Source organism: Melanostigma gelatinosum (genome assembly GCF_949748355.1).
Source record: "Melanostigma gelatinosum genome assembly, chromosome: 1".
NCBI lineage: Eukaryota > Metazoa > Chordata > Actinopteri > Perciformes > Zoarcidae > Melanostigma > Melanostigma gelatinosum.
In genome coordinates, this window is record NC_136634.1 from 3,761,481 (window position 1) to 3,787,279 (window position 25,799).

The 25,799-nt window shown below is 47.4% G+C and overlaps 1 protein-coding gene across 2 annotated transcripts; it reads right to left on the reverse strand.

Moving 5' to 3' along the window:
- Positions 1–438: 438 nt before the first annotated feature.
- lrrk2 (leucine-rich repeat kinase 2) lies at positions 439–25,405 on the reverse strand. Of its 2 annotated transcripts, none has more exons than XM_079280343.1 (51): positions 24,939–25,405; positions 23,724–23,809; positions 22,684–22,793; positions 21,952–22,040; positions 21,479–21,616; positions 21,090–21,224; positions 19,566–19,697; positions 18,790–18,909; positions 17,966–18,126; positions 17,795–17,874; positions 17,586–17,692; positions 17,249–17,378; positions 16,887–17,011; positions 16,172–16,299; positions 15,189–15,333; positions 14,765–14,904; positions 14,390–14,518; positions 13,933–14,103; positions 13,318–13,582; positions 13,015–13,203; positions 12,615–12,730; positions 12,244–12,316; positions 11,730–11,926; positions 11,403–11,644; positions 10,989–11,137; positions 10,461–10,554; positions 10,185–10,371; positions 9,919–10,100; positions 9,584–9,807; positions 9,320–9,447; positions 8,802–9,020; positions 8,520–8,721; positions 8,243–8,331; positions 7,583–7,770; positions 7,294–7,448; positions 7,038–7,181; positions 6,741–6,932; positions 6,281–6,427; positions 6,019–6,131; positions 5,715–5,905; positions 5,401–5,561; positions 5,128–5,298; positions 4,658–4,758; positions 4,295–4,504; positions 3,843–4,036; positions 3,596–3,668; positions 3,317–3,507; positions 2,993–3,136; positions 2,289–2,512; positions 1,574–1,642; positions 439–1,485 (listed from the first exon to the last, which is right to left on the reverse strand). In XM_079280343.1, the coding sequence occupies exons 1-51, from the start codon at positions 25,150–25,152 to the stop codon at positions 1,361–1,363; spliced, it is 7,689 nt and encodes a 2,562-aa protein (XP_079136469.1). In that variant the 5' UTR covers positions 25,153–25,405; the 3' UTR covers positions 439–1,360. The 2 variants fall into 2 exon arrangements, with proteins under 2 accessions (XP_079136469.1, XP_079136468.1); XM_079280342.1 differs by having other exon boundaries at positions 3,843–4,057.
- Positions 25,406–25,799: the final 394 nt, after the last annotated feature.

The window sequence follows — 25,799 nt, forward strand, 5'->3', positions numbered from 1 at the left end:
TCCGCTAAAGGCATCACTCATCTGAAACACATCTTCAATAACAACACCATGGTTTCATTCCCTCACTTGGTTCAGAAGTACGGCATCAGGAGCAATCAATGTTTGGAATATCTGCAACTCAAATCATCCGTTCAATCCAAACTTAACATCAAGGCCACTAACCTAGAATTACCCCCCTCAACCTCAGAATTAATTAATATCCCCTCTTCAAAAAAGTTAATCTCAAAAATATGTAGAGTAATATCACAGTCTGACAAAACATCATCCATACCATCAAGAAAATGGGAATCAGACCTATCCATCACTCCTGATGCTGATTTCTGGACCCAAATCTGCAATAACATCTACTTCATGACTAAAAATGCCAATTTACAACGAATACAGTATAAAATACTTCACAGAACAAAAAACTTAATTGAAGTATTTTTACTTCCGTGTTCATTTACATCAACAGAGAGCCATCACAGTACATACAACGGTGTTTGACTTCATCACAAACAGCGACTTTCGGCAACATGACATAAAAACTTTGTACAAATCCATTTGAGACGTCCCGTGTCCTGTTTACCAACGAGCTCACAGACAGACAGGAGAATAAATAATCAACTTTAGTACAACTTTAGAGGCTTTCGTTCCTTTGGCTTTCGTTCTTTGTTTTGGTTTTTTTTAAACCACACTGCGGGTAAACAAGCGTCTCTTTTCATCAGGAGGTCTTCCTGAACATCTGCTCTGATAACAACGCTAATCAGTCCTTCTGTGTCCCTTTCAGAGAAATGTCTCTCTGCACAAATTACAAAGGTTGTCTTATGAAACACAGCCAAGCCATTTCACAGGTGTGCATCTTTAAAAAGAGACCGAATCAATTCCCTTTGATCGATTCATTGCAATGTACAAAGTGTCTCTGAGCACCAGAGTCTCTTTAGGAGCTCATTTTACTGCAGCATGGTGACAGTCTGCCCGGCTCAGTCCTGGCTCTAGTTCCGCTCAGTCCTGGCTCTAGTTCCGCTCAGTCCTGGTTCTAGTTCCGCTCAGTCCTGGCTCTAGTTCTCCCGTGACTCTTCCATCCAGCGGGTCCAGCAATACTGAGAATCAGATGTTACTCCGAACCGGTGGCATCGATGACGAGCATTAAGAAAGACGACATAGAAACAGACAATCTTCTTGCTGATGGTCTTGTTTACTTAAGCACGGCATATAATCAGATAGAGTTCCTCACAGTAACTTTAAATACACACACACACACACACACACACACACACACACACACACACACACACACACACACACACACACACACACACACACACACACACACACACACACACACACACACACACACACACACACACACACACACAGCTCAGTCATGATGGAGCTGCTCTCTCATCTTGGCCGCGATCTGCTCTCTTCTCTCGCAGTGTTTGTTCAGGTCTTTGACCTCCATCGGCAGCGTGCTGTTCCACACCATCAGCACCGACTCCTGGTCTGAGAGCAGGAAACATAAGAACCTCACACTATTAGACCCAACGCAGAGAACACACAGAGCGTACGAGCAATGAACCGACAGACTCACCAAACTGATTCGCGTCTTGTGGGAATCTTCTGCCCAGAACCAGAACCACGTTCTTCCAGTTCAGTGTTTCTAGTCGTGAAAGAGAAAAAGATCTGTCGTCACTATTGACAAGACTCAGCGAACGAGGAAAAACATATTGAATTCAACATGCAGGCAAAGTTGTTTCACACATCAGTGCTGACAGACCATGACTCATTCTGAGAGAAGACAAGAGAAGAACCCAGCTGTGGTATTGTTTTTACTTTAACTTCCTTCCTTTTATATTTTCACTCATTCATTCATTTCCCTTCTCACAAAGCGTTTCCGCTGCGGCATTATGCACCGCTTTAATTAACTCGAGGCTCAAAGACGTCAACACAAGAAGCACGTCTGCTGCTTCTTTACAAACGCAGGAGAAAGTAGAACCGAGACAGGAAGTTACTCTTCGAGCTGTGGAACAAAATGCAAATGAAATGGTGAATGAGTGTGTGCGCAGGAAACACCTTTCCCCCGAAATCTGAAGTTCTCTAGAGGCATAAAACACGAACGCGTATGCTAATTAGGTCAATCATAAGGGTAAGGATTGTGTTAGTTGAATCCCTGACAAAATAGTTTTACACAATAACTATTATAGTAACTGTAATAATTAATACGTTCACAGTATTTACACAGCACTTAGATGAAAATCTAACTTTTTACAATACGGGAGCTTTAAATAAACGGATAAAACACACACCTATGTGTGCCGAGGCCATGCAGCGGATGGAGTGGCAGCAGGGCCCGATGACCTGCAGCGTCTGGTGTTTGGAGAGCTCCAGCAGCAGCAGGTGGCCCCCTCTAGTGCCGATCCAGAGGGCTGCAGCGCTCTGCAGCAGCAGGGCCTTCACTCTGGCCCAGGGAGGCGCCTCGGCGGGCGGCTCCACCTTGCTGCCCTTCCTGCCTCTGCAGCCAGAGTCCCGTCTGCAGGGAGGGGAGGACACACAGCTGTTGAGGACGTTTGTTGTATGAACCAAGACCTAGACCGAACCAAGACCAGCGAGAGGCCCACAACGCATGACCCACTTATGATAAACCGTGAAACACCTCAAATTGATCTGAAGGATCCACATTACCATAAAAACAAAAAGATTCCTCCTCATTCACCTCGGTAGCAGGATGAATGTCTTGATGAAATCATCAAAAGGAAATGCTGGGTGTTCCTTTGTTTTCTACGAGCCACAGAGGCTGTTTCTAGAACGTTTACTACGTTCATCTTTTGTTTAGTCAGCGCGAGAGAACAACTGTCTCCGACAGCGAAAATGCAAATGACATCACTTCCTTTGTGCTGCGACGACATTCATGCCCGTCTGGTTTTCAAGAAACACGAAAAACAACAAAGTAAAATGAAGTACAGCAGCGAGCCATGATAAAAAAATACATCATGGATACACGTGTTTGTACCTGATGATCTGAGCACAGTCGATGCAGTCCACCATCCTCTCGCCCCAAACCTCCACGCTTGTCGTGCCGGCTTTGCTCAGGTAAACGTATTTATCCACAACCAGTCGGGACACGCAGGCTTCACCTCCCAGCGACCGCTGCTGCCTGAACAACATGAAGACATGATGACCGAGTCAGACTTTTAACTTCACGCAAATCTCATCCGAATTCGCTTTGTTTCTTTGACACTTCTTCTCAAACACAATTGTCGGGGATAGATTTATTTATCGAGAGCAACAGTCCGAGCGCTCCTCCTAAAGCTCTGACTCCGTGCCGTGGACTCACTGCAGGACCAGGCTGGGTCTCGTGTCGATGCTCTTGCAGACGTCGTAGTCGGCGGTGAAGGAGAGGATCTTGGTGCCGCAGCCGGCCCACACGGACCTGCTGTCCAGCGAATGAGACGACCGGCCCAGGCACACGACGGGCGTGTTGACGTTTCCCACCGTCAGCGCTTTGACCGGCTGCCCGTTCTCCTGCTGGAGGGAGGAGAGCCGGAAGAGCATCAGAGACCGCAGCGTACACGGAGGACCAGGCGGGACTCGAACGCACTTTGATGATATTTACCTCGAGAACAGAGTCCTCGTAAACAGTGACGACTCCATCGGCCGTCCCAACCAGCAAGTAATTCTTCCTTTGGCTGAAAAGACAGAAAGGCCATTTTAAAGAGGTTGTAGATTCTGCAGAATGATCTTCACAGAATCACATGTGAGGAAACTGTCGACCGTCATTTGCAGATCTTCTATAAGATTTACAGAAAATGTTGAAACGGAAGTGATATTTTAATTCACACGATTTAATATTGAAACCTTACGTGCGAGGAGCGTGCACGTGGAAGTACAGCGAGGTGACGGCGTCCGTGACACTCTGCAGGCGGTGCCACGTCGACGCGTCGCGAGTGCTGACGACCACTAAGGAGCCGGACTGGGTGCCGGCCACCAGCCAATCACACGCCTCGCTCGGGATTTGGACGGTCACGAGACACAAGACGGGACTGGTGTCTATATTCTGCAGGAGCGAGGGGGACACCTCGTAAACAGGAAGCATGAGGTGGGTTTGATTTATAGGAAAGTCAAGAATGCAACAATAAAAAAAAACAGTCAGTAAGAAAAAACTGTCAAAAACTGTTGTCCCCATTACTGAAGACACAAAAACACCAGAGAAGGTGAATATAAAAAAAAAAGCTTGTGCAACACGCCCCGTTTGGCCGAACGTGTGAGATCAAGGAAACATTCCGTCCCGAGGATAACGGCGCCGTGTTGGTACCTGCGTCGTGACGGTGCCGTCTTCCAGGTCCACAGCTGTGACGGAGCCGAGTCTCCGGGCGCTGCTGCCGCCACCCACCCAGGCTCGGTGGCTGTTCGGGGGGCCGTCGGCGCTGCAGCCGCTCACCGCGAGGCACTCGGCGCTGAACACCCGGGGAACCACCAGCTCCCTCATCAGGTACATCGCCCCTGAATTCAGCCTGTCAAACACCTACACACATTACAGAAGACAAACACCTGTTCACTGTGTGTGGAATGGGCTCAGACATCTCATTAAAGCCACTTTGTTGGCCACAAGCTTTTTCTTTTAATGGCACCACCACAGCTCGTCCCTACGATGCTGACGCGGTGTTCAGGTCCTCACCTGAGCAGAGGTGGGTCGGCCCTGAGGGCTTTCCCTCAAACAGTCGTCCATCAGAGCCTGGAAGCCCGGCCACGGTGAGCAGCCGTAGTGCTTCACTGGGTCTGTGTTCAAGGCAACGCAAGTTTATTTACACTGCGCTTCATACGAAACATCAAAACACAAAGTGCAAAAGAAACACATTACAAAAGGACATTTAAATACGATTAAAAACAGAGAATAGAAGCAAGCTAAAACAGAACAAGACAAGTATAAAATACAGGAAAGCATTTAATAAAAGGGAGCAGCAAACATTCAAACCGTTCAGGGTTTCTTACCTCTACTGCACAATTTATGCGTTTGTTGTTATTATGCACTTTTGCTTTCATCACTTCCTTTTGTGCTAATAATAATAATAATAATAATAATAATAATAATAATAATAATAATCAACACAATACACGACTCTCTAAATGAAACTCTTCAGTCGTTACCTGGCAGTTTCCCCTGCACCGCGACCTCGTCGAACTCGCTGGGGAACTTCATGCCGTCAGAGATCCGCTCGCCGCAGGTCAGGAGGTCGTACAGCAGCAGGCCGAAGGAGAACACGTCGGCCTGCTGGTTGTAGATCACGTTGCCTCGGGCCACCTCCGGCGCTCGGAAACCTGCCACATGTAGAGGAAGCCTTTTTCAAAATAAACAACAGGATGCCACTGACCTGCAGCACAGACACAAAGGGAGCGTTTGACGTCTGAGGAGGCGTGTACCTGGCGTGCCCTCGGAGCTCCTCACTCCCATGCTGCAGCAGTACTGAGCGATGCCGTAGTCGGTGATCTTGGCGATGATCTCGGAGTCGGTCTTCAGGTTGAACAGAAGGACGTTGTGGGGCTTGAGGTCCCGATAGATGATCATGGCCGAGTGGAGGAACCTGATCACACAGGTTGAACAGCGACCCGAGGATTTTTATTTGATATTGGTAACTTTTTATGTGACGCCCATGACTGTAATGCATTATAAACATACTTATAACATATTATAATCAATGAAATGAATTCTCGTGAATTAAAGTCAGACCGAGTACCTGAGTCCGTCGGCCACCTGCAGGGCGATTCTGTGCTGGAGGTTCCTGTTGAGGTTGCTGTGCTCGTGTTCAAACAGGGAGTCCAGCGAGCCTCTCAGAGCCAGCTCCATCACTAGGACCGGAGGAGACGAGCCGGCCGCCAGCAGACCCACCAGGCTGGGGTGACGGAGGCGACCCAACACCACCAGCTCCTGGAGACAAACGGAGGAGGAAAAGAAGTGAGGCAAGAGGAAGTGAACTGCTGTCTGCTGTACGTGTTGTCCAGGACACAGAAACCACCGGGAGCTTTTTGGTTTCTCGGTACCTGTCTGAGGAGTCTGTAGATGTAAAGCTCAGATGCATGCTTGTTGAATATTTTCACGGCCACTTCTTCGTTTTTGTAAACACTTCGATAGACCGTCCCAAAGCCTCCGTCCCCTGTAAAAGAGAAAAATAACGTATTTATGGGTTTCATTTAACAAGACATTGAAGGAAAAAAGATACAATGTCTACCCTCAAAAGTTTCAATTTTAATAAGTAGGTTAAAATAAAAAGAAAAGAAGCAGAAATAGTTTGGTGTGGCGTACCCAGGCGGTTCTCTTTGGACATGTCTACGTGCAGCTCTTCACTGTCCAGGATTGTTCCTGCAGGCTGGTCACTCAGCACCAAGTCAGGAGCGATCTGAGAGATGGGGAGTGTGCAGCGGGGGTCCTCCGGGTTCACCAGCAGAAAATCTGTGATCGTTGACGAAATCATTCAACATAACAGATTTGAGATAACTGGAAGCATTCATGAGGGACGATTAAAGTGACGTTCTTCTGTTCTGAGCACTTCCAGAAGCCAAACACAGTGTGTTTCATACTACGGTGACCAGACGTCCCGGTTTCAAGCTGGTTGTCCCGAGTCTTATTGAAAGTGCCGACATAGATCATGTTCTGTCCCACTCATTATTACCCAACTCAATATAAAAACTGATTTAGGGCCTGGTTGACCTGCTCTGGACTTCCAGTTACCGCAGAGGAACAGTGTTGTTGTTGTTCTACGTACCATTGTCAAAGCAGGTGAAGAGGTCCTCCAGCAGAATCTTGCTCCACTCCTGCCCGTCCTCAAAGCTGTACAGAGCCCACTTCTTCAGCAGAGCCTCGCCGCTGCCGTGCACGTCGGTGTTCAGCAGGCCGGGAAACCACTCCTCCAGCAGGGAGTCAATGTGGTCCACCACCTGACCCAGCAGCACCCGGCCTGGGGGGGAAGAACCACAACGGTTAAGTCCCGCCCCCTCAAGGATATCTAGCCGATAAGACAATATATATACACACACACACACATCTTTAAAAACAACCTCACCTTTGCGTGAAGAGGGCACTGTTATCCTGACGAAGCTGGAGGGGTTCTCCTCTGAGGAAGCCTCCACCAGACAGTAGGCCTCCGGGGACCAGCTCAGGTACACGCCTCTCCTCCAGTAGATCCGGTTTGGTCGCACCGCTTTTCCTGGAGAACACACAGCGAGATCATTTTTGCGAAACTCTTTTTATGCATTTGCATCTGCAGAGCCGCACCCTCGAATGAGAAAGGGACTGTGTCTACTCTGCGCTCAGTTTACCTCTTCCACAAAGCAGGTAAGAAGAGACCTCCAGCAGGCGGCTGATCTGGCGAGACCAGTAATCCATGGGGAAGTACGGCATCTCGTACAGACGCACAATCACCTCGGAGTTCTCGCAGTGAGGCAGCTCGATCACCGGTCTGTGTTTGGACAAACTGTAGAGAAGGAAGAGACGAGAGGTTAGAGGCGCAGAAATATGGTGATCTGCCAAATGATTTGGTCTCTCTACGATGGCACAATCCCATAAAACACCTCCTACATCTGTAGCTGCTCATTGAAAACAACATACCTGCTGGGCACCAGCAGCTGGTCCTCGCCGAAGGGTAGCGCAATCTGGAACTTCTCCAGCAGCTTGAAGAACTGCGTCAGGTGGCTCATGGGGAAACATTTGGTCTCAAACAGAAACTTTTCCACCACCGAGCGCTGAACAACTCCTTTAGGATGCTCCCAGAAGCCGCAGCTCTTCAACGTCAGTTTCTACACAAACGAACAGACAGCAGCTGCATTTGTGCACCCGACAGACGCGACACATTCTTTAAGTGATGCACCTGAACACGAGTGTCAAAAGACAGGCTTTTGTGTGGCCGCTGACCAGGCGGCAACCTCCGGTTCTGAAACGTGAAGTGAACCTGCATTCTCTCTCATGACCATCAGGGGGCGACTCCTCAGACTGTTTGATTGAGTCTATGAGAAATGACTCTACTTCTGACTTGATTTAGGAACAGCTGATGTCTGCTTGGACCTGACGCACATCGTCTAAGCATGCACAGTATGGAGGCAATGCAGCTTAATCACAACAATCTCTTGTAGACACGACTACAACCAGAACGAAAATCCACAAAAGTAAAAGTGAGAACAGGTTTGTTTTGTGCGGTTTGTGTTGTTGAAGCAGAATCAGCTCAGGCGGCCTGAAGCACGTCTGATCGTCTGTGTGTTCGGGTGAAGCTACCTGGGAGATGATGTTGCACAGCCACTGTGGGTCGATGAAGTAGAGCTCTTGGAGCTGAAGAGCAGGATCATCAAAGTGCAGTAAAACCCCTTCAGTGACAGAGGAGGAGACGAACACAATCAGGCGTGGTCAGATAGATTGTTGACCTGATGTTTTGTCTTGACGTGCTGATGCTAAGATGAGTGACATGTTGAACTGGGAGTAATTCAAAAAGCATATCAAGGTAATATTAAGGCCTGTGTGCCGCTGAATGCAGCAGACCTGACCCCCGACTCACCGGCTTCACTCAGGAAGTGGACGGCGTGGGGCAGCTCCGCCTCCTCCAGCTGCAGCTGACTCTCCTGGATGAGCTGCAGCAGCTCCCGGTGCCGGAGAACGGGGAAGTCCGGAGGAACCCTGGTTCTCTCCTGCAGAACCCGGCGCTCCAGCTCCACGTAGCTGTCTGGAACCAGCTGGCCCATCACGGGCTGGCCCTGGATCTGTGGAAGCGAGAGGAGACGGGGAGGTGAGGACAGAGCAGAGCTGGATGAAAGGAGAAACGTTCGATGTGTACTTTTACCTTGAAGCTGGTGACTTCCCTGGCGATGGCCTTGCGCAGCTTGGCCATGGCGTCAGAGTCCTCGCAGACTGAGACCATGTGGTAGTCCCTGATGGCGGGGAAGCCCTGGTGGTTCAGCAGCTCCTCCCTGATCTTGGTCAGGCAGGCCTGAAGCTGCAGCTCATCGCTCACATCAGTGTGGGTTCCCACCAGGATGACCGGGGACAGAGGAGCCACGGCCTGGAGAGAAGAGGAGCGTTTCACAGCAGAGGGAAGAAACATCTCCACATGGGTTCAAGTTCTCCAAAGCACTGTTTTTATCTTAAAACAAGTGAATCAAGTCTGCCAATGATGGGAAACTGTTTTCTACAAACCCACTGTAGATAGAGAGGGGGGGGGGGATTAAAGTGGTAACGTCAAGAGAATTCCCTGCTAGACATCATTGAAGCCTTTAGTCTCTTATTCTTCTCAGCAGGATTGATATATTAATTTGGCTCTTGATCTCAACAGTTATTCATGAGAACGTCTCTGTGACTCACTTTAATGTTGAAGAGCCAGGGCTTGAGCTCGTCCACCTGACTGCCTCCTTTGCTGAGGTCGTACACCACGAGGTAGAGAGCTCTGGAGGTCAGGAAGTGCGGGTGAGAGCCGCTGAACTCCTCTCCACCTGTGTGGTGAAGACGCAGGTGGTTTTTCCTGGCCTTGTGAACAACTGATTCACAAAGTTTCATACAAATCCAATTGATGCTGAGCATTTTCTCTCGGAGACATGCTAAGCATTCTAACGATATATGTTGACTCACCTGAGAAGTCCCAGACGTTCAGCACCATCCTCTTCTTGTCCCGCTCCCTGATGGCCCAGTCCCGGACGTCGATGGCGACGGAGGCCAGCTTGGAGTTCAACTGGGAGCGCTTCAGCTTCATCAGCTGCTGGATCAGGGAGGTCTTCCCGCTGCCGGCGTTGCCCACCACGATGAGCTTCATGCGGTAGTACGGCACCGCCTTCTTCAGCCGCTGCTGCAAGAACCTGGGAGAAAAGTAGACCGAGTCGTCATGAACTGCGATTATGGGATTTGAAATGTGGTATTCGTTCCTGGTGTCGTCACAAACGACAGCTCAGGTTCGTGAAGCCGCTGACCTGACGATGTCTTTGGTCTTGCTGCCGATGAGTTTGAGGTCCAGCTGGAGTCGAAGGCCGTCCAGCGGGAGGTCCCACAGTCTGCCCAGATTCCCCATCTCGTCGGGGAAGGACCGCACGTCAGCGTTACGGCTCACGTCCAGCGAGGTGAGTCCTTCCAACTGGCCGATCTGTTGGGGGATCTGACCACAGACGACACGATCCTCATTTACACCGAAATACACACACTGTGCTTTTCACAGCATTCATTTGAGACACTTTGTTACCTGAGCGAGCTTGTTGTCACTCAGGTGGAGTTTCTCCAGTCTGGCCCACTTGTGGATCGGCCCGCTCAGATCCAGAACCTTGATGGCGTTGTGGCTGAACATCAGCTCTCTGAGGTTGCTGGACTCCCAGAGTCCTGGGCCGGGCAGAGCAGCGATGCAGTTGGTTCTCATGTCCACTGATCGCAAGCTGCACACATGGAGGCATGAGAATTAAGCGCTTGTACTACAAGTAGAGGGATGCGTGAAATGTGGAGATGTGGAAACTATCTGACTTACTTTGGGAGATTAAGGATGGCCTCAGGAACGTCGGTGAAGCGGTTGTTTGCTAGTTTCAGCGTTGTGATCTTGGATGGGAGATGTGACAGAGAACCTGGAGAAGACAGTGAAGATGTTTCTGTGTCTCCACATCACAAAATAAGAATGTGGAACAACCGTTTGTCACAAAAGGTATATTTCATTTTGGAGAACAAAAAAAAACTAACCCTGAAATTCAACGCTGAATCTGTCAGATTGTATGGATTCATTTCTCAAACAGATCAAGTGGCCTCTGAAGCCAATCTCTGATATCTGTTAAATGTTCCTCATAGTAAATGTAATTAAAAGAATGCCTTCAAAGCTGATTCCGAAGTGTTTCGGACATCGGTTGCTTAAATATTCTCTAAACTTGTGCGTCTGCTTGGTCCTAGTGACCTCACTAGGGGTCACATGTTGCTCGAGCGCATTATAGATTACATGGAAGGCAGAGAAATAACGCCCAATGCTCTTCCATTACTTTTTATTTGGTCAATAGTTGACAGTACTCACAGATTTTGTTAATGGAGGCACTGAACGTTTCCAGCTTGGGGCAGCCGGTCAGGAAGTCTGGAGAAACAGTCTCCACACTGTTCTTGCTCACGTCGAGCAGCTTGATCTCCGGCAGACACGGAGGCACGCAGAGCTCCGTTAAGCTGTTCCTGGACAGAGAAAGAGGTTTCAGCCAAACGAGTGTTGTTGTAACTCATATGAAAGTTAAAGTTCGTGAACAAAAGGTCCAAAGATTGAGAAAGTGATTGGCAGGATATTGCTGGGACTTTAAGATTTAAGTTCACTGCTCTTTAAAAGGGTGTTCTTGCATTATTATGTAATCATATTATCCTTTTATCAGCGGCATAAAACAACTACTTCCGGGACAATGCATCATCCAGTCATGGTTAACCGGCCTCTCCCCCAGCAGCTCACCCCTCCAGGACCAGCTCCTCCAGCCGGTCCGTGGCGCGGCCCAGCTCGTGAGGGAACGCGGTGATTTTGTTGAAGGACAGATTGAGCTGCCGCAGCGATGGGCAGCTGACGGCGGGGTCGAAGGTCAGCAGGGGTCCCACGCAGTTGCGAGAGACGTTGAGCGTGCTCAGCCACAGCAGCTCCGCCGGCAGCGAGCGCAGCTGGTTGCCCTGCAGGTCCAGTCGAGTCAGACTCCTCAGGCTCTGTGAGAAAAAGAAAAACACGCTTCAGTGTCCGCTTCCCTTTTTTATCTTGTGACGCATTGATGATCCGGCATTGATCAGATACCTGGCAAAGCGCTGACGGAAACTCCAGCAGCCTGTTGTGGCTCAGGTCCAGGCGGAGGAGATGCCCCAGCTGCTGCTGGACGCAGCCGTCGTCCATCAGACAGGACAGAGAGTCCAGCTCGTTACCCGACAGGTCCAGCAGGAGGATCCGCTCTCTCTCTTTGGACGGGGCGGCCGAGCTCTCACCAGAGCCGAACACTGGGGAGATTCAACAAGACGAGAGCTTTTCTCATCCTCAGAACGACGTGTGGAGGAAGATGTTTTGTGTGTTGAAAGACAATAACAAACATCCGGCATCAGCTCTGTCTGTTAGTAGGTGAAAGCATCCTGTTAAACTCCAGCTACATTCATTGTTCACATGCTGTGAAGAAGAGATTTGTTGTTCTTCTATAAAGAATAGTTTCATCTTGTGAGTTTTTTCATATTTTCTTAACTGAACTTAAAGTAATCATCAACACTCGGTCATGGTTCCTGCAGCTGTGTTTGACAGAAGGAGAATGAAGTTGATCTGAAACCTTTTTGACCTGAGCCCGTCCTTCCATATCTCCTCTGCACAGGCTCACTGTGCTCACTCTCAGTTTCACCACTCTGCAAAGAAAACCAACAGTGAGGGGAGAGAAGTACATCTGGGTCAGATTCACAGATCTATTACTGGGAGACGGACTGAGGAATTAAAACTGTTTTATGTTCATGATAACAATGAAAACATCTGGCGTCACGCAAGAAACAAATAAAAATGATTCATTTCCTTTGTGGATCTAAAGTTATCTGAAGTTAGCAGTTTGCTGAATCTGACGTCAGAGAAAGTCAAGACGAGAAAAGCAAAAGGTTCCTGCATGAGATCCAATGTTCTCACACAAGCTGTGCATGAAGAGGCTTTCGTTACCTCGGCACTGGCATGTCTGCGGCGGCCCTGCTTCCTTTTGGAGGACCCCCCCCTCAACTCCTCTGTGGATTTATTGTGCGGCTCTGGAGACAGAACGCCCGACAGCGAGTCGCTTCCTACAGAGAGGAAAAGCAGGAGATCATCATCATATATTTAAAAATCAACTAAAAAGTATTTATTATTATTGCTCTATTAATAAAGCATGCACAACAACGTCTACTTCTAAAGCTGGAGAGATGTTGAACATTTAACTGAGAGTCAGACGTTTAAATCGAATGAAGTTCCACCTCAAGAAGACTTTCACTGCCTGTGTTGGATCGTAATAATTCATGTCACGTTATTACTTTAACCCCCGTTTGTGCACAATGTGGCGGAGACGTCTGACGTCTAAGCACTTTACCGTCACTCTCCATGTCGTCGTTGAAAAGTAAACTGTCGTCCATGGAGACCAAGCTGAAGCTGGAGTCGTCGCTCTCGTCGGAAATGTAGCCAGAAGTCAGACACGGGTCGCCCAGAGGTCTAGGAGGAGCACCGAGGCTCTTGGACCTCTGGCACGACTGAATGTACCTCGCCAAACCCACGCCTTTACCTTAAAGACAGAGCACAGGGCACGGCAATTAAGACAGGGCTGCAACTCAACTGTTGAGTACAGGAAACACCAGAGAATCCTCCTCTCAAGAGAAAAGCGTGAACTCCTCCTCACTGTCGGTGTAACGGAGACTGAACGCTCGGCCTCTTTCCGCCAGCAGGGGGCGGAGCCAGGCGGCGTCCAGGCGGCCCAGCCTGAAGCCCCCGAGGCAGAGGGCGCTGTTGTTGAGGTCCAGGCCCAGGCGGCCCAGCAGCTGGATGACCGTGGGCCCCTCGCCGCGCTTCACACTCACAGCCAGAGCCCTGCGGAGGTGCTGCTCGTGGGCGCCTCGGCTGAGGAGGAGCTCCACCAGCACGAGGGGTCCGCCTCGCTCGCACACCTGGAGAAGACGGCAGAGGGGTGAGGGTTGAGAGTGGACTGGTGGTTAAACTAATTGTTCATTAATCTTTCTATTAGTAGGGCGGAGTATCAAAACCGAAGTGTTATTTTGTCATGATGGGCCATGTTTCATGGCGATCCAGTCAATGTTTTAGACATTTCAGTCTGGGACAAAGTTGTGAACCAACCAACACCTACATCCAAAGAGCCGCCAACATCAGTAAAAAAACATTTATTTTTTTATAATATGCTAAAAAGGACACAGGCGTTCAGGAGTGAAAGGGATAACTTCCCTCAACAACTTCCACATGACGCAGTTTGGTTTCCTCGTGAGATTTCGTGACCTCTGACCTGGTAGATGAGAGACTCTGCTTTGGTCTTCCCGTTGACGTCGGCGCCCAGCTCGATGAGACACTCGGCCAGCGTGGCGTCTCCGTCCTCGCAGGCCTTCTCCAGCATGCCGTAGTGCAGCTGGGAGTCGCACCACATCTTAGACAGAGCCAGGCACGCCGACTTACGCAGCTTCACGGGGGAGGGGGGGGGGGGGGAGGAAGAGAAAGTTAAACTAGCTCCCGCACAAATCAGGTTATTCAATTAAAGGTTACAGTGTCCAGTCTCATTCAAGCACGTCTGGCATGTCGTGCACGGCCCTTCTGTACAGCAGTGTGTAGTACAGTAGAGCCAGTGTGTCAACAGTGTGTGTGACAGCCTCATATTTAAACCGCCTCCCGACATTTTCTATAAATCCATCTATAGATTTGGTTTTCGAGCACATTGTGCTTCCGTCGCGTCTAACCGTCTAACTCACAGCATAGTTGTTCTGGTCCGGAGTCTCCTCTCTGAGCTGTTGGAAGATCTGCCTGTCAAAGTCTTCTCTCTGCAGTTCAGCAGCGGCTCCTGAACAGGCGTCCAGCATCCTCAAAGCCACCTGAAAACACTGCGGGACAATCGACCAGAGAGAAGTCAAGTCAAACACATTTGAATCAACAGTATATTCCAGAAAGCATTTGGTGAATCCAGACCAACCCTTTAAAAACACCAAAGTCACACGATAACACACACAAACCAGCAAAGACCAGCAACTCCCGTGTTCTGAGAAGTTAGTTGCCCGTCTTGTCTGACGATAAAGCGGTAAGAACACAAAGAAGAAGAAATATTGATCACTACTGCGTGTAAAGATCACCTTCAGGAGCATCTCGGAGTCGTCTCTGTACTGGATGAGCGAGGCGACCACAACGGAGGCCAGAACGGGAACGATCATCCGCGACATCTTCTTCTTGGACACGAGGTGGGTGAGCAGGGTGAACCCCCAGCAGTGTATCTCTGGAGGACGTGAGTGAACGCACGATTAGCCATCTTCACTATGAAATCACAATGTTTTATATGGTCATATGACGGGATGTGGGTACTTCCTCTATCCAACCAAGCTCAAGTTTCTGTAGACTTTTAAATAAAGGAAACGCCATTTTTACTGTGAAACAAGTTATTACCCACAGGTCCCCAAAATATCACGACAGAGGCAACACTATGCTGTCCCGTTTGCTGACTTCTCCCCAATTCAACACGCAAAACGAGCCAAAACTGAATGAGCCAATCGTTGACTGTACCTCGTTCCCGTGGGAACATCTGTAGCGTGTGCAGCACCGTGTCTATCGCGCCCTGCTGGCAGAGCAAGTCCACCGCACCGGAGCAGTCGGCCAGAGCGGACAGCACCTTCAGACCGCACCTCTGGATGACGGAGCTGCTGATGAACTGCACACAGACACAAAGAGCACTCGGTGGAACACCAAACAACCTCATGTTCATTCATTCAGTCGGTCAACTGGCAAATTCTCTTTGGGAAATGTAATTACACCCTCTACGGTGTTCTGGTTGCAGGAAAAGCTTCCGTGTAATTTCTACAACGAATGGAAACTTTTACTGCAGCTGCATAACAAAACCCCACTCGGGGGTTTCTTTAAGCTCTACCCTGTTTGTTATAACAGGGGCATTTTATGAAATCATATCAGGCCAGATCTACTTTAAAAAGCCTTCAAGGACAAACTACATATAGCACCTTGCACAGTGTTTGAAAAAATGTACACTTGAGAAGCCCCAAAAGCAACATTTGGGGGGGGGGGGGGGGGTGGTTCTAAAAATCTTATTGTCACTAAAATGTCTTTTAAACGGTTATTAATGTCCATCAAAATTCATAACTCCCATTGCAAAACATATCCTCACAAATATGAATAGTGCTTGTTGGAGAGGAGTTGTTGTTGTTGTTGTTGTTTAACATCCATGTTTGTCTGACAAGTCATCATTTTATCCTGTTGGACATTTGTGTCAAAATGTCTGAATTACCATATGAATTCCTGAGTTAGGGCCAAAAATGTGTTTTGGAAGTGACCTATGACCGCCAAAATAAAACTACTTCCTCCTTGAGTTCAGGTGGACAATTGCCCCAAATTTGAAGAAGTTGCCTCCAGGCTTTTCTTTAGATATCACGATCACGAGAGTGGGACGGAAAACACGGATCTACCATGCTGGAAAGACTGTAAGAAAACAAAGCGTATGTGAGAGACGTTTTGCGGATTGGTCTGCGTGTTGGTACCCTGTTGAGAACCTCCAGGTAGACGGTGTGAGCTCCTTCCAACACACACTGGTTCTTCAGGACCTTCAGCGACACGTCGGCCATGTCGGGGTCTGCGACCGAGACGCCGTGCTCCCTTAAACTCCTGTCTGGGAATTCAAACACATCGAGGCAACGAGTGAAAACATGCAGACACAGCCGCTCTGTTATCACTCATGCAATCTCATCAGGAGTGGAACGAGTGCAGCGCTGGGAGAGTACAACACGACCTCATTCAGAGAATTCAAAATAAAACAAGCTGCTCCACTGAAACAGATTCATTTCATTGTTGTTCACACGATATTATAACGATGGAGCAATGGAGCTGGAACCTTCAGAGCCCAGAACATCTGCACAACGGATCGCCGCAATTGCAATTTAACGCCTATTATTACAGCTGTTAAAATAGATTTGTGGCCGTAAGTAAGGGGCTGCAGAGTTCCACAACAGACTGAAAGACTAGAACTAGAATGCAGCATAAACAGACTGTACTTCAATGTGAGTTTGTGAGTTTGTCAGAGCTGGTTTTGCTGAAACGAGTTGAGACCGACATGAGGTAAAACTCAAGAGATGATCTTTAGCATCAGTAGAAATAGGCACCTCGGAGCAACAAATAACCGACTCCTGAAAAGATCAGCGTGCAGACGTTTGATCTGGGCCGTGCAAAAACACGGCGGGAAGAGCACTTCTGCGCTACCTGGGCAGAGGAAGACCAGGCTGGCCTGCAGAGCCTCCAGCTGAACCTCTGGCTGGAAGTTGTGCACCTTCATGGCGCCGAGGATCTGACTCATGGCCATGTTCAACTCATCCAGACTGGCTGTCCTACAGACACAGATGAACAGCATTGAGCATGAACAGCATTGTTTTAGAGCGCTTGAGAAAATATTGTTGCGTGATGTTTATTAATATTTTGAGAATCAGAAAGCAGAAGTCATATTCACAAATGCTGATGATCGGTTCCTTTCTTTCTCATGCCGACTTCCCTTTTTTCTATATTTACATGATGTTCTGAAACCAACAAGGACGTCACAGAATGGAAACAAACGTGTTCGTGCCCACCTTCCCTGAAAGAGCAGGCTGAGCAGTTTACAGGCGCTGATGGAGACTTCAGCCGAGGTCGAGTGTCTCTTCATCATCTCCACCAGGTTGACGTGGAGGCCGCTGGACAGCAGCAGAGAACGCATCTCACCTGCACACGGAGCAGAGCGCATCGGTACGAGCCAACAAAACAGACCAGTAACGCAGACAGAGGACGGCGAGACTGAACTAAGAGTAAAGTCGAGGGTCGGACAGCCGAACAATGTTTGAAACTCGCCCCAAAGCTCCGTCACTCGATACATCGTTACGTTAAAAAGAGCGATTCCAGCCGCGGCAGTGTGTACTGTTGAAGGCTCACCGTTGTGTGTGAGCAGAGTGGCGATGGCACTGGTAGCAGCTTGAAACACTCGGCGAGAGGAGGAGTGGAGCAGCATGGCCACCATTAACTGTCTGTGAACAGGAGTCCTGCAAACAACCACACAACATGCAGAGACTCTAATCTTTAACAAACTGGCATATGTACTGACGGAGATGCATGTGCGATATCTCTTTGCTTTCAGTGGGCACCTCTCATCCCGCTCCTCCTGTGAACGGTCCACAGCAGCTCCGTGCAGCAGCAGATTGTGAATGGCCCAGCTTGCAGCTTCCTGAGGCGGCGGAAGTGATTCACACAGGTCACAATCATCCCACTGCAAGTATTGTCTGGAGCTCGAAGGGCCAAAAGAACCGGACACTGACCTGAACGTTTGGCTCGGCAGCGTGGAGCTCCAGCGCCGTGCAGCAGGCCTCCATCCAGCCCAGGCCCATGTCCTCCACCTGCTCCCGGCCCCTGTTCTCCGCCTCCTCTCCCTCCTCCAGACCCTGCTCGGCCACCGCTTTGCTCTGCACGATGGTTGCAGCTGGAAAGACGGAGAGAACGTGGCGTAACTACTGTACGAGCTCTAATCCAACCAATGAATGGATGAAGCCAGCTACATGTGTTACTACAGGTCTGATGGACTAAAACTCCACATAGACGGATTAAACAGCCTCCTGCACGGCTAATCCAGTCCATCCAGGCTCATGTGCAGTTATGGATATAGATATATAGAGATATCACCACCAGACAGCACAGCAGTGTTATTGCTAATGTAACGGCCTATTATTAATACCTACTAAAGCCTTTGTTGAGGCAACCAAAGGTTTTCAAGACCTACAGACAGGGCTGTAGTCAAGACTAATTCACTGGATTCAAAGTTAAATCCAAGACCAGGTCCACTCAAGACCGAGTCCAGAGCAAACAGAGTCCAATCAGCAATATCGTCGAAGGAATCGCAGAATTTGGTGAGTGTTCATCCCAAAAAAACGGAGGAATTTGCACAAGAAGGACTATTTGTTTGCACAAGAACAATAAAGCAATGTCGATTCTTTTATAAATTAAGTGTCTTTTTTTTCCTCACAAATGAATCAAAATGAACCGATCAGCAGTATTGATAAGAGCACCAATTCAGTTCCGTTGTCTCCGTCTGTGTGGAGATAAGTAGCCGATTTAAACGCAGCATTGTGCGAGCGTGCTTCCTCACTGAGGTCAGCCAGACAGGAGAGCGCGGCGGCTTGCAGCGTGGCGTTGTGCCGGAAGGCCTGGCAGGCTCTCACCGCGACCCTCTGGACGCCGTTCAGCACCAGGATGTTGTAGTAACTCTCTGCAGGAGAGACACAAAACAATAAGCGCGCCCTGGATTACACTCTGTTGACCCCGTCAGTCTCAATCCGTCAACTGGCAAACACATCACTTCACTGGGAGGAATCAATCCAGACGCTGGCGGAGTGAAAGCGGAGAATCATCGACTTCACAAACAGTGTTATCTGTTATCGGACTGTCAACAAGCGTCATTCATTGACAGACTGATGACTACAATACATTTTACATTGGAGAACTAGGACGCCTAAACATATTTCATCCCCTAAAGAACAAGTACTCAGCTAATCGTGTGCGCAATCGTTTGCGAAATCGCAAACATTTTGAAATAAGAAGCTGTTACGCAACAGCCACGATAATATACTGTCCTGCCCAAACTGTTTCTCAGAAAACTGTTTCTCAGAAAACTGTTTCTCAGCAAACTGTTTCTCAGAATCGTAACGGAAAGTATCACATAACAGACCTGTAGGAAGGTAGAAGGAACACACGTTTCGTTCATGTGTCCAGTGAAACCTTTAAATCTACTAAACTCTGATGTGGTGACAAAAACTCTCAATTTATCCAGAAATGAAATCAAATAGAGAATGCTGCTGTTGGAGGAGGGAGAGGTTAAAGGTTAATATGAATACGTTTCATAAAGACTCGTTCCCCGGATCCGACCTGACGTAAACCTCCTGAAGAGGCAGCAGGCCGTCTCCTGCAGCTCCTCCGCCTCGGGGAAGGCGTCCGTGGCGGCGATGATCACGCTGTAGCAGCGAGCGCCTCCCGACATCAACACCTCCACGTTACTGCCTGGAGGAGAACAGATGCTCAACTCAAACGGCTACACGGCCTCTCGTTTGTCTGCCAATCAAGATTACAACCCTCATGTTATGACATGTGAATAAAAATGGCTGCACGTGTCATAATGTGTAAAATAAGAATCAGGCTACAGTTGAATAAACAGAGAAAAAGCAAACAAATCTCATCCCTAATGACAGAGTTGCATCTCCACAGCCTGGAAACTCCCATGACCGTGATAAACAACATCTGTGACAAACTGATTAAAGTGGAAAAAATGGTTCATGACTAAAACGCTGTCATATCTGTTTTCATGTCCAGCTCCACTTTCCATGCAGAACTCCTCGAAGCTAATTACTATTTCAGTGTAGAGTCTAAAATGAAGTCATACGTCATCGACTAGGGTTAGGGTTGGGATGTGTGTCTGCGATGTTTAGGTCTGTTGTGTGAAAAGACTTTAATACAAATGGAAAACATACTATAGAATAAAAACCATTTAAGACTCAGTTTGTATCAGAAGCATTTCTGATGCTGGGATCAGAACATCTTAGATATTTTAAGATGTCAGTGCTGTATGTTTGAGATAATTAAGAGACAGCATGAACAGAACTCGTCCTCCAGAGACAACAGACAACGACTTTATTTGAATAATGTCAAATATTCTTCTCAGTATTTTGGTCTTTGACAACCAAATGGAAGTATCCTTATTAAAAATGCTTGATAACGGCATGTGTTGAAGTTAAAATGCGACAACAAAAACAAAACCAGATGTGCAGCATCTGTCTGAACCTTTTAACTTGTGCCTCCTTAAATAAAAACGAGTGTGCAGCGTGGGACAGAGGAATACTTTCTTCTTTCAAAAGATGCATCTGAACAGCAGATACACAGAGTTTGTTGTGTTCTTCAGCATGAGGGAAGTTCCATGAAGATGTGACTCTTTTCAACAAACACCACTCTCCCCTAAAGCACAACACTGGCGTCTAATTAACATCAAGGCTTTGAAAGAAGCGTTACAGTGACGTCATGGTCTTGTGGCGAGAAAGAGACCGTGTGAATTGTCTTATCTATCTTAGAAATAGACGTGTGAATTGTCTTATCTATCTTAGAAATAGACGTGTGAATTGTCTTATCTATCTTAGAAATAGACGTGTCAATTGTCTTATCTATCTTAGAAATAGACGTGTGAATTGTGAATGTTTTTGTGTTCCTCCTTCATGATCGATATGTTCACACCGAACATTTACAGCTCACCTTCCTAAACTGACTCCATCCACTGACCCTTTAGCCCTTTTTACTTATAAAGCAATTATGTTAGTGCTTCAGTTATTCTCTTCCCTCTCAGACATCATTGATGATGATGATAATGATCATCATCATCATCATCGGGGGGCCCTCGGGTCTTACCGGGACGAGCCAGCGGGAGCATCACCTTCATGGCCTGCAGGAGCAGCTCGGGGTTGTCCGGGAACCTCTGCAGAGCCGCCAGAACCACAACGTGATCCTGGTTCTCCACAAACTCCACCAGGTGGTCGTCACTTACTGGAAACACACGAAAGACATTCAGCTACTGTACTGCAAGCATGTACAACTCTGTTAAAGGAGTAGAAGGAAGGATTTAGTGGCATCTAGTAGAGAGGTTGGAGATTGCATCCAACTGAACAGCCCCTCTGCTGACCCCCTCCCTTAACAAGCATGTCAGGGAACCGGGGGATCGAACCGCCAACCGTGTGGTTAACGGACGACCCGCTGTATAAAAACCGAGGCTCCGCACACGAGTGCATGTGTCCGCTCACCTCTCTCCAACAGGACCTGCAGGGCTGCACAGCCCTGGAGCTGCACCTCTTCACTGGCAGGAAACTTCTTCATCGCCTGCACCACCAGGCCAAACACATCCTCCTCCTCCTCCTCCAGCACCAGCAGAGAAACCAGGTCTACACAGTCAGGGTTCAAGAAGCATTCAAAAAACAAGTCTAACGCCTTAATGGGGAACAGAAGCAGCTGAGAATCTCCAGATCACGATTGGAAAGGAGAGATGAAAACGTTGCTCTAAGATGCAAAGATAATTACACGTTGACTGCAGTTCTTTTGACCATCAATTGACGTTTATTTATTTACACGTGTCCTCTTCTTTCCTCCTAAAGGGCTTTGTGAATCATGCAGTTTCCCTTCATGCTGATTTGATGACATCAATCAATATTCCAGCCAGCCGTAGACTCTCTACATCCTTTGCTGTGGGCTTTAGCTCATCTCCTGTGTCGTGGCGTACCTGATCTGAGCAGGAGAGCCAGGGCTCGCAGTCCGACCGTGGTGACTTTGCCGTCTGTGCCGTACTGACAGAGCACCTTCAGGATCTGCCTGGAAAACACACCGAGACAAGACAAAGAATGAACCTGAGGCTGCAGCCAAGACAAAGACCGCTAAATCATTTTACTGTGGGCCAAACTTTAGCAAGCTTTAAAGAAAGTACGTTAACATTCTGCACATTTTTAACTAAATGCTGGTTCACGGGTCTGCAGATCATCTTTTTGTCTGAGCATTAAGAACTGAAGGAAACCACGCAGCTTGATGGAATATCGGCAAAACAAAGGAACTGAAAAGGCCATTTGGAAAGAAATTGCGTGAAACTATGAGCATGGAAAAATAAACAGGAAGTGAAAAGTAAAAAGTGACTTTAGTATAATTTCGACCTGGAACTTCTGAAAGCAAAACTCTATTAAAAACGGATGTAAAACAAACAGAATGCTCATTCGCCTTTCATGTCAGATTAAAGGCTACAATTATTACAACAAACACGAACATTTATTGAATGTAAACATAAATATGAAATGTGAGGTAATTAACTTTATGGGACAATTACTTTGCACATCAGGATGCGAGTCCAGTTCTGTGAGAACATGGCCTTAAACTAGAGCTTAAATGGTGCTTTGCTTTGAGCTAAATGCTGACATCAGCATGCTAACATGCCTACAATGCCAACATGCGCTCAACACAAACTTACTGGTGCACTCCCAGTACCTCCCAGTCCTTGGCTGCCTGCAGAGGTCTGGTCAGCTGGTCCAGCGTATGGGGGCATATTTCAATCAGCCGACACAGCAGTGACCAGCCCACCTGCAGCAGAGAAGATCACACGCTGAAGATGGAGGTGGTGAAGCGAGTCAAACCATCAAAATATAAAGAATAAAGAAAAAGATACATGAAGGAAAAAAGACATTTCTGCTTGAGGAAGTCCACCTTTACCTGCACGTTGTCTGCTTGACATTGAGCAAGATGCTCGAGCAATTTTCCAGCTGATGACCTCAAGAAATCTAACAAAACTAGTTTGACTCCGTTGCAGCAGCAACAACAAGGCCTCCAGCGTTATAGCTCCTTTTCTAGAGATCTTTTTCAGGACTTTTCCAGTGATCATCTCGCCGTTATGACAGACGGAGGTCGAGCCATACACTAACGCGTTCCTCTCTGTGGAAGTCTACGGCTGTAACTTCTTCATGAAACCATCTCTTACCAGCTTAGAAATGATGACAAACTGATCACAGACCAATGTAAACACACCCGCAGATGTCAGCAAAGAGACAACGGACAAACCAGTTTAACGTTGCTCAACCGTTAACGTGTCGGGTAGAACGCAACGTGAAGTGATGTCATCCGACCTGCACGTGCTACCATGTGATGTGACAGCGTTTAAAATGCTCCGGTCCATAAACACCGATATAATCCGGACCATTGATTGGCTCTTTCAGACGGCAGTGTGCTCTGGTAGACGGACTAGTCGTTCATGCTCAGCTTCAGGAACACGGGAGAATGTGGAAATCGTTTCCCAGATTGTGTTTTATTGATCAAAGGCGTTTGTTACGACTGACCGACTCACAGTCTGACTTTCTCTTTGTGTTACGCTGCCATCAGACCTCTGATAAGCTGCAGTCACGAGACGCTATAAACACGGTAGATCGGGCGTGGGCGGGTCAGCTGTGGGTGACTTTAAACCTGAGCAGGAGATGCTGACGCGCGCACACACACACTTTCTGGTGTCCCGCTGTATACCTGCTGGACTTCTCCGCTGCCGATGTAGGACGACAGCACCACCACGAGGGCGGTATGGACATCTTTGTCCTCAAACAGTTCGGCTGCTGCAACAGATATTAAAGAAAAGTGAGAAGTTAGCTTTGAATGCACTCATTTCTGTCTTTAAAACCGTAGAGCAGGGCTCGATAAAAACAACAACTACAGCAATGCATCCTGCAGTATGTGTCACATCTTTATCTGGAAGCTATTCACTACAATGATGCGTTGGAAGTAAGACCCTTGAGAACACATCTGCAGAAATAGGAAATAGTACAAGTCTCATAAAAATACTTTAACTCATGATCTGTGTATAAGAATCCCAAACTGACAAGTACAACTCTTAGGACCAAACAGTCACTCTGTGGTGGAAGTACATTTCTGAGGTACTTGTGCTTCACTTTGAGTATTTCCATTTACTCCATCTTTTTAAACCCACTCCACCACGTTTAAGGAGAAACTATTGTACCTTCCTCTCCTTCACAATTACTACTTACCTTACAGATTATGATTTTACCTACAAAACACATGATCAACTTATAAAATATGACACTGTGCTGTAAAAGACACTCTCCAACATCATATAAAGTAAAAATAAGCTCCGCCTCCACCTGCTGTAACATTACAATGCTGCTCACATGTTGAAGCATCAGTAATGATAAAACTCTCTGAAGTCATTTTAATGTAATACTTTAAGTAAATTATGTTTCTGTTGATACTTCAAAGTAGTAAAATATGCATACTTCTTCCACCACTGCCTACAGTACATGCGTGTGATGAAAAACAACTTGCAACATCAAAAAATGATGCTTCAACTTAATGCACCAGGAATAATACAAGATAATAAAATATGAACATAGTATTTTTCTGCATTTCTTTTGAATGCATGCCTTCTTTCACATTGTGACATATATATATATATATATACATATATATATATATATATATATATATATATATATATATATATATATATATATACATACATATATATATATATATATATATATATATATATATATATATATATATATATATACATACATATATATAAGTAGTGTTTTCACACTATGTATACTTAAGTATAAGTATCTGAGTACTTGTCCCCACCAATTAAAACAACATGACCGAAGGACATCGTGTTTTATGTGCAGCAGCATGACGCACGTGCAGAAACAACGCATGTTGGTTTCCTACCATTATCGCTGTGCGCCAGGAAAAGCAGATCCCGGATGATCTGAATCAGCGTGCACAGCTGCCGGTCTTCCTGCGGGATTTTGAGCCTCACCAGCAGCTTCTTCAGCCGCGCTTCCTGCTCCTCTTTCGCCTCCATGGTCTGTGTGAAATACCGTTTAACCAGATGACGCGCATTCAGGTTTTCAGCAGTGCCCTCTCCCTCGGAAACAAGCATTCGGGGGGCGAAAAACGGGCGAAGTGCCACTCACATCACGATATCACGTTACTGAATATTAGTTACATCATATTACATGAGCTACAATTCGGCTCCAAGTAGCTGTCACGATCAGAGAAGCTGTCGGTGTGACGGAGTTTCGGTTCAGACGTTGACATCACCGTCCTCGGCTAACTTTCCCCGACGTGTTCCTCTTTGAGGGCTTTCTGTGGTAAAACAAAGTAAAAAGTAAAAAAAACAGCAGTTTCCTCTGCTGTGTTCCTCCTTCCTTACAGTCTCATCATATGACTCACGGTCAACGGGGGAAAACCACAAACATCCCGTCTGTTGAGGAAGAAACTGGAAGTAAACACCGCGCGCAGCACCGGGAGGGTGGTGGCCAGTGGCGGCTGGTCAATAGAGGGCCATGGGGCATGGCCCCACCATGAGCCACACAAAATTAAAAAAAAATTATTATAATAATCATAAATTATATAAATTGTCAATATTTGTGTTTTTGAACGATGGAATGTACCCAGTAATGTGTGTAAAGTATGATATCTGCGCAAAATATATGCCTTTCCTGCTCGTCCTCTTTACCGGGAGTGAAACGTGATTCTCCGCCACTGGCGGAGAATCACGTTTCACTCCCGGTAAAGTTTCTAGTC

What these genes read in the sequence shown, in the direction of transcription:
- lrrk2 (XM_079280342.1), bottom strand. Translation starts at nt 25,152, where the DNA reads ATGCTTGTTTCCGAGGGAGAGGGCACTGCTGAAAACCTGAATGCGCGT. An exon ending in GAACGTCTGGGACTTCTCAG is followed by an intron (nt 9,448 to 9,583) that starts GTGAGTCAACAT and finishes TTCACCACACAG; the next exon opens with GTGGAGAGGAGTTCAGCGGC. An exon ending in GGTGCAGGGGAAACTGCCAG is followed by an intron (nt 4,759 to 5,127) that starts GTAACGACTGAA and finishes CCTTGAACACAG; the next exon opens with ACCCAGTGAAGCACTACGGC.